The sequence below is a fragment of the Oncorhynchus tshawytscha genome, linkage group LG22, assembly GCF_018296145.1.
Source record: "Oncorhynchus tshawytscha isolate Ot180627B linkage group LG22, Otsh_v2.0, whole genome shotgun sequence".
In the NCBI taxonomy this organism is placed as follows: domain Eukaryota; kingdom Metazoa; phylum Chordata; class Actinopteri; order Salmoniformes; family Salmonidae; genus Oncorhynchus; species Oncorhynchus tshawytscha.
In genome coordinates, this window is record NC_056450.1 from 186,268 (window position 1) to 193,506 (window position 7,239).

General features: G+C 39.2%; 1 protein-coding gene across 2 annotated transcripts; it reads left to right on the forward strand.

The window, feature by feature from the left end:
* Nucleotides 1-2,191: 2,191 nt before the first annotated feature.
* On the forward strand, nt 2,192-4,174 carry LOC112221374 (transcription initiation factor TFIID subunit 10). Of its 2 annotated transcripts, none has more exons than XM_024383526.2 (5): nt 2,192-2,549; nt 2,854-3,008; nt 3,268-3,332; nt 3,463-3,577; nt 3,909-4,174. In XM_024383526.2, the coding sequence occupies exons 1-5, from the start codon at nt 2,420-2,422 to the stop codon at nt 3,999-4,001; spliced, it is 558 nt and encodes a 185-aa protein (XP_024239294.1). In that variant the 5' UTR covers nt 2,192-2,419; the 3' UTR covers nt 4,002-4,174. The 2 variants fall into 2 exon arrangements, with proteins under 2 accessions (XP_024239294.1, XP_024239295.1); XM_024383527.2 differs by having other exon boundaries at nt 3,912-4,174.
* Nucleotides 4,175-7,239: the final 3,065 nt, after the last annotated feature.

A 7,239-nucleotide genomic window follows, 5' to 3' on the forward strand; every position in this document is an offset into this window, starting at 1 on the left:
CAGTACAACTGTTTACTTCTGATTTATATTCATTTTCATAGAAGCTTTTAAAAATTGTATTAATTGTTGTTTCTAATTAAAGCATTTGTAACCTTTTAAAATAAACTGGTTTGGCGTTATTGAGTCTATTCATTTTGTGAGGGCTGCAAGCTATCAGGTTTATTTTACATTGAATAGTATCCTTTATTAGAGTTTAATCTGTTGGCTCTCTTCAAAAGTAAAATATAATATCCTTGCTTAAGTTCAGACATTTTATTTTCTTCTTTACTTTGTAAAGATGTATTATGGGCTTTTTCTAAAATAGGAATTTATATAAATTTCAAATTCAGATTTGACTTTTGCCGAGTATGAGATTATCATTCCTCTAAAACAATCCTGTATACGCGAACTGGGATCTGTGTTTTGGAGGGGAATATTGATGTGACTGTGAATCTCTGTCCCAGCTCTCTTGAGAGAATGTACTGAAGCCGTCATCCAAGTTATGTGTTGGAGACCTAGGTTGTAGTGAGTATTGATCCCTGGGCTGGCCGTACATCATAGGTTGCAGTCCACCTCTTCCATGTAGAGCACTGAAGAGCCATGGTGGAGGATGTGGCAGAGGTGTTGTCTGCTGGTCATCCCACTTTACAATCAATGATAGTAGTTGCACCTTCAGACGTCCCTTGTTTCATCCTATTTTCTTCAGCCCTGGTACAAGGCTGTGCACAAATGCCTCGTCTTGAGCCGTGTCTGTAGTGGTTGGTTTTGACTGTTGTTCAGGCATCTGAAGCACAGGGTCATGGCTCGGGGAGCCCACGTCGTCCTCAGTGTCATCAGGCCCCACAAGTTGGGACTGAGGCGAATCAGCATTTGCAAGACCGTGGTTGCCTCGAGTGGAAAATAGGTCAGCATAAAAAGTAAAATGTGTTTAAGTAAACGTTAGAACCCTCTGATCAGGCTCAATTAATCATATTTCTCAAAATTCAGAAATGGGACACCAGTTGACATTAATCAATCAAGTAGTTACTTGTAGGTAGGAAATAAGGCCAGCAATACTGCAAACCTTTAGGTTTGGAATTCAGTGCAATCAATTCAAAGGTATATTATAACGTACCTTCTTGGCTGGATGTAAGGTATCAAGAATGATAACATTTTCATTTATCTCCATTCTTTCTGATTGGTTCCCCAGGTCCGATAAGTTGGCCCTTACAAAAATAGATTGCAGTTTTGAAACAGCAGTAAAAGTGCAGTAACTGCAGTCGACTGTGCTATTTTGGACAAAGCAATTGCAGAATAACTACAGTGAACTGCAGTTATACTGCAGCTACACTGCAAAATTACTGTATTAAAAAAAGTATTTGCAGCATACTGCAGTTATATTGCAGTGTACTGCTGTTATACTACACTCTGACTGCAATCTTTTTAAATAAATGGGGCCTTCCGTAGATGCCTTAAAGTGTCACAGAGGGACTTCCATCTGGTTTTGCGCAATTCAACATCTATGAAGAGTAAAATATACATGAATGCTAACCAATGGCAAAACATTTATTTTGTCATTACAGGTACTTGGCATCTGGAGACTATTTGCAACCTGGCCTTTACCTATCATCTTGGATTCCAGACAGTGTCTCAGTGTATTATGGAGACCTGTGAGGCCATATAAAGGAGGATGCTGGCAACCTATCTGCCACGACCCACTGAGGAAACCTGTATCACAACCGACTGTCCATAGGGCCGGGTAGGCAGTCAGTGTAAATAACAATGTGTTCTTAACTGACTTGTTAAATGAAGGTTAAATAAAGAGACAAACTTCTCAAGAGTTTAGTATTTACTTTATTGCTACTATTCTAACTCACAAGTAAGCATTTGACGGCAATGTCTACACCTGTTGGATTCGGCGCATGTACATCATTTTAAAGGACTAGTAACTGTCGAGCTCTAGGTCGTTTCATCGTACGACTCAATATCGCCACCTACCGGCCTTTGGGCTATACATGACTGTGTTCATAAAACGTGAAAATCAGAAAGATCTTAATCTATATATTTATTCTAGAAACGTTTGCATACAATATAAGCTACAGTAGATAAACTAAACCACCTCACACACGTGGTGGTGTCTTCTTCAGTGTGTCCAATCGATTCGCCATGGTGGATGAAAATCTGCGCATATTTTCCTGGGGGGAACCATTAGAAGCACAAGAGATGTTTACGCCGGACTTTGAAATCGAAGCACACGGAACGCGAAAAAAATAAGACAAACAGTTTCGCAGGCTAACAAGGTAATAGTGGATGAAGGATCTTACGTTTCTTTATTTGCCCATAAACTATCGTAAAATGTTATTTTTGGCACTCAATTGAATCCTTTCACTTCAGCAAGCAAACTTAATTTAGTTACTTTGGCCATTTTACCAAGCGAACTGCGGTGCAGCCAGCGACAAACATGAACGTTGATACTCCACAGCCAGTCATGACAGGGGGCTCTTCAAATTCCTCGACATCCAATAATTGCCTCACTAACAACAATGCAGCAATTAACGTCAGCAGCATACCCTCGGTTGCCATAAGTAATTGTAAGTATTCAGACGAGTTTTGAGGTTATGAACAGCTTTATGAGCTGTCTTAATACATGGTTACACCAATTACTGGTCTGCTGTCTACTGTAGCTAGGTTAGAACTTTTGTCGAAATTGTTTAAGTACAGTAGCCCACACCATATAGCACTGTGCAGAACTGGAGAACCATCTTAGAGCTAGTCCTGTTCATTGCTTGCTGCTTTGTGAAACACCATCTTAGACCACTGCTGGACCTTGGCTATCAACATCTTAGCTACATTTAGAAAGATATTAAACCATGCATTTCTCTTTATTTGTTTCAGCCCCAACCACCGCTGCCATGGCCACACCATCTGGCACATCCGTGTCCAACGGCGTGTATGTGCCTAGTGGCATTGCCAACGGCGACGTGAAGCCTGTAATCACAACCACACCACTGGCTGACTTTCTTATGCAATTGGAGGACTACACTCCTACAGTGAGTCAAACCCCCTTAATTGGAGTAATCTTTGTTAAAAAAAAATACAAATGTACATGACTTTTTTCACATACCTAGGCTGACGTCAACAGTCGCTTGGTCCATATACATAATGCATATTTGGGTTATGTAGTTAACAGGTGCCTCTGATTCACTTAGCATGTAAATGTCCTCTGGTGTCTATTGTGAGATGCTAGTGTACCAAAAAAAAAAACTAATTGCAATGACTTCAGTTCAACCTCTACCATGTTTTTGCCAGATCCCTGATGCAGTGACAGGCTACTATCTCAACCGGGCCGGCTTTGAGGCATCTGATCCGCGAATGTAAGCATGCTCTTAGCTCCTTAACTGCCAAGAGTCCTCTCCCATCTATTTCAGCTTTTACACCAGTTCAATTCAATATTAACTCACGTGAGCGCCAAACGTGAACATTATTTATGTCCATCATTTTCAGAATCCGTCTAGTCTCCCTCGCGGCTCAGAAGTTCATCTCAGACATTGCTAACGATGCCCTGCAGCACTGTAAAATGAAGGGAACTGCCTCGGGGAGCTCCAGGAACAAGACAAAGGTTAGTACATTTCTAACCTAACGTTGCAGGCGTAAAAGAAACACATGAGCAGCGTTTCTTTCTTACTGGTCCAGACGAGAGAGAAAAACGGTCGGGGGAGGATCTCTTCTGCCCTGTTCAGCCAATCCAGTAAATGTAAAGAAGTTAAGATGGAGTGTCGCCTTGGTTAACGTCTCCCCACAGGCTGTTTTTCCATTTCCCATGAAATTAACACATGAACGAACTGTTGTTAATGTGAGATGCACAGAATGATTCATGCACAAGTATGAATGCTGTTTGTATCTTTTTGATTGGTTTCTCACTCTGTCCTCCCACCTCTTTCCTCCCAAAGCAGGACAAGAAGTACACACTGACCATGGAGGACCTCTCCCCTGCCCTTTCTGAGTATGGCATCAACGTAAAGAAACCTCATTACTTCACATAGGAAATTGGTCTTACACTGTCGCAACCCCCTATGATCATGGTTCAGATGTCAGTAGAATATTAATTGCAGTCACTGTTCTGTTTTTTTTTATTTTTAAGTAGGGCATACTTTGCTTCATGTGGAATTTTGATCTTGTACTATTTTATTGATACAAATAAAATGCTAAACAATTACTTATTTCTGACTTTGTGCTTTGTTGCCTTTTTGTTTGTAGTCTGGTGATGCCAAGGGGAAGAGTTGTTGGTAAAATATTTATCAGGATGGTGTAACAGTACTAAAAATAGTATTTAACCTTAGGTTGAGTGGGGGCAGTCGGTAAGAGAGTGTCTTTTTGTAGGCACTAACTCCCCAATGGTTCGTTGGACAAAGCCTATGAAGAAAATAAATGGTGTTTTTGGATAAATGCTGAAAATAAGGTATGTGGTATACACAGGCTTAGGAGATTTTATACATTTTGTTTAATGAGAATCTTAATTGGCTAACATCACATTTTGTGAATTGAAGAATTTATGTAATAATTTTAAATACCGACAAAGCCTTCATAATTCATGAAGGTCATGTTAACTGACTGCTATTATATCATAGCACAAACTTATAAGATCTATGCCTGTAACTTCAGACCTTATTTTAGGCGTTCATATCGAAACTGTTCTTTCACCATTCATTTTTTTCATATAGGGATGGCTGAAGAAACCAGAGGTAACTTATTTCCGGGTTTTAGGACTACACCTGGCGAACTCTATATTTGTCCTTGGAAGTCAGCCGTAGTAAATGTCCACCCCTCCGTAGATTTAGGAAGTGCAGTTATTTTTGAATTATAAATTACATGCTTTTGTCTAACCACTGAATAGTTTCACCTATTGCTTTACTTGTGAAAGTAAATCACAATGAATGTTTAGCCCTATAATCCCAACTGACCCGATTGTGTTCTTTGGCGTCACAATTGAAGGACAAGTAGTTCTATTGCTTTAATAGCTATGAAATCCCAGAGCTATCAAGTTGGCTAGCCATCCAGCGTTAGCCTTCCGTACAGCGGGAAAGCTAGGCGCTAGCTAACTTCGTCCCAAAATGTGATGAGGAATGTAGCAAGCTGGCTAGCTTTCACATTGAGGCTCAAAAACAACTTTCCATATAATATCTACACAAGTGGTCTTGAGCAATGGATAATGCATTGCTAATGGTAAGTGATAGCATTTGATTTTTAACGTTAGTAGTTAGCTAGCTAAGGATAGCTTGCTTGAAGACCAAGGTTGACCATAGCCTCTGCGAATCCAAGAGTGGAAGACCCCTTTCTCGTCTCTTAACTTGTAGGCTCACTTTTTGTGAACAGTAGTAATGGGTTGTTTGCGAACGAGTTGGCTCTAAGAGCCGGCTCTTGTAGTTGAATGTTGGGTGCCGAATCGCATATCAGAAGAGCCGAATCTATCTACAAAAATATTTAAAAAATAAGATATGAATAATCAAAGATTTAAATGAAAATAATTAACTAATTAAAATAATTAACAAATAAAATAGGCCTAAATATACTCAAGCGCACACATTTGTTCTGACTGTCTGCTCAGACTAACAGCCTCACCTGTTGTTCCTGTCAATCAGAAACGCAGTGTCAACCAATGAACTAAAGATGAGTGAGGGAGGGCCGAGCCAACTCACTCACAGTCACACACTTAGCAGCCGAGGAGAGAGAGGAAGAACAGCTGTGAAAACAACAGCTGGAAAATGAGTCGGAAGCACAGTAGCATTTGGATGCATTTTAATAATGTAGACAATGTTAGAGCACAGTGTAGAATTTGCCAAAACAAAATCTCATAAAGCCAGTTCTACCAGTTAATGCCAAAGTCTGTCTGTAGCAAAACAAGGCCAAATTGATATTGTACTGGCTAAAATGATTGCCACCGATTTCCAGCCATTTTCAATTGTGGAGGACAGAGGTTTTAGAAATTATAGCAATAGTCTAAATCCAATGTACACAATTCCAAGCAGGAAAACCCTTTCAAAATCACTTATTCCACAACTGTACACAAGCACACAGGCTTCAGTGCTGCTGGTTATACCATGGCAATAAAGAAAAGAGAGAAAAGAGGGACCAGTTTCATGTTTTAAGTGGGATGTTGCAGTTTTGCAAATTGTTATTCATTTTTCTTTGATATGGTGCAATATTCTATTATGTTCTTCAGATTGTATTAGTTTTGAATGGTTAGATTTATATGCACTTTATTCATATACATTAAAAAGTTATACTTTAACTGCAAATGTTTAATATAATTATTTCTATTAACAAACCAATACATTTTTAAATACATTGTAGTGAAGGTTGAGTATGATTTAATTTATTAATTTAATTAAAATTGTTTTAACACCAATCATAGTCAAAATATCCACAGGGAAGTGTTATTAGTCTGACTTTCAGTACACTGGTCTGCTGGGGCGGCAGGTAGCCTAGTGGTTAGAGCATTGGGCCAGTAACCGTAAAGGTTTCTGGATCAAATCCCCAAGCTGACAAGGTAAAAATCTGTTCTTCTGCCCCTGAACAACCCACTGTTCATAGGCCGTCATTGTAAGAAAGAATGTGTTAACTGACTTGCCTAGTTAAATAAAGGATAAATAAAAAATGTGGTTGGTAGTTCTGTTTTTATTTGTATATACACATATGATGAAAATTACAGGCCTCATCTTTTTAAGTGGGAGAAATAGCACAATTGGTGGCTGACGAAATACTTTTTTGCCCCACTCTATGTATATATACAGTGCCTTGCGAAAGTATTCGGCCCCCTTGAACTTTGCGACCTTTTGCCACATTTCAGGCTTCAAACATAAAGATATAAAACTGTATTTTTTTGTGAAGAATCAACAACAAGTGGGACACAATCATGAAGTGGAATGACATTTATTGGATATTTCAAACTTTTTAACAAATCAAAAACGGAAAAATTGGGCATGCAAAATTATTCAGCCCCTTTACTTTCAGTGCAGCAAACTCTCTCCAGAAGTTCAGTGAGGATCTCTGAATGATCCAATGTTGACCTAAATGACTAATGATGATAAATACAATCCACCTGTGTGTAATCAAGTCTCCGTATAAATGCACCTGCACTGTGATAGTCTCAGAGTTCCGTTAAAAGCGCAGAGAGCATCATGAAGAACAAGGAACACACCAGGCAGGTCCGAGATACTGTTGTGAAGAAGTTTAAAGCCGGATTTGGATACAAAAAGATTTCCCAAGCTTTAAACATCCCAA

Bases quoted from the DNA above. Each gene is read 5' to 3' on its own strand.
- LOC112221374 (XM_024383526.2), top strand. From the start codon at position 2,420: ATGAACGTTGATACTCCACAGCCAGTCATGACAGGGGGCTCTTCAAAT. The intron at 3,009-3,267 runs GTGAGTCAAACC...TGTTTTTGCCAG, and splicing joins TGGAGGACTACACTCCTACA to ATCCCTGATGCAGTGACAGG. The intron at 3,333-3,462 runs GTAAGCATGCTC...CATCATTTTCAG, and splicing joins GAGGCATCTGATCCGCGAAT to AATCCGTCTAGTCTCCCTCG.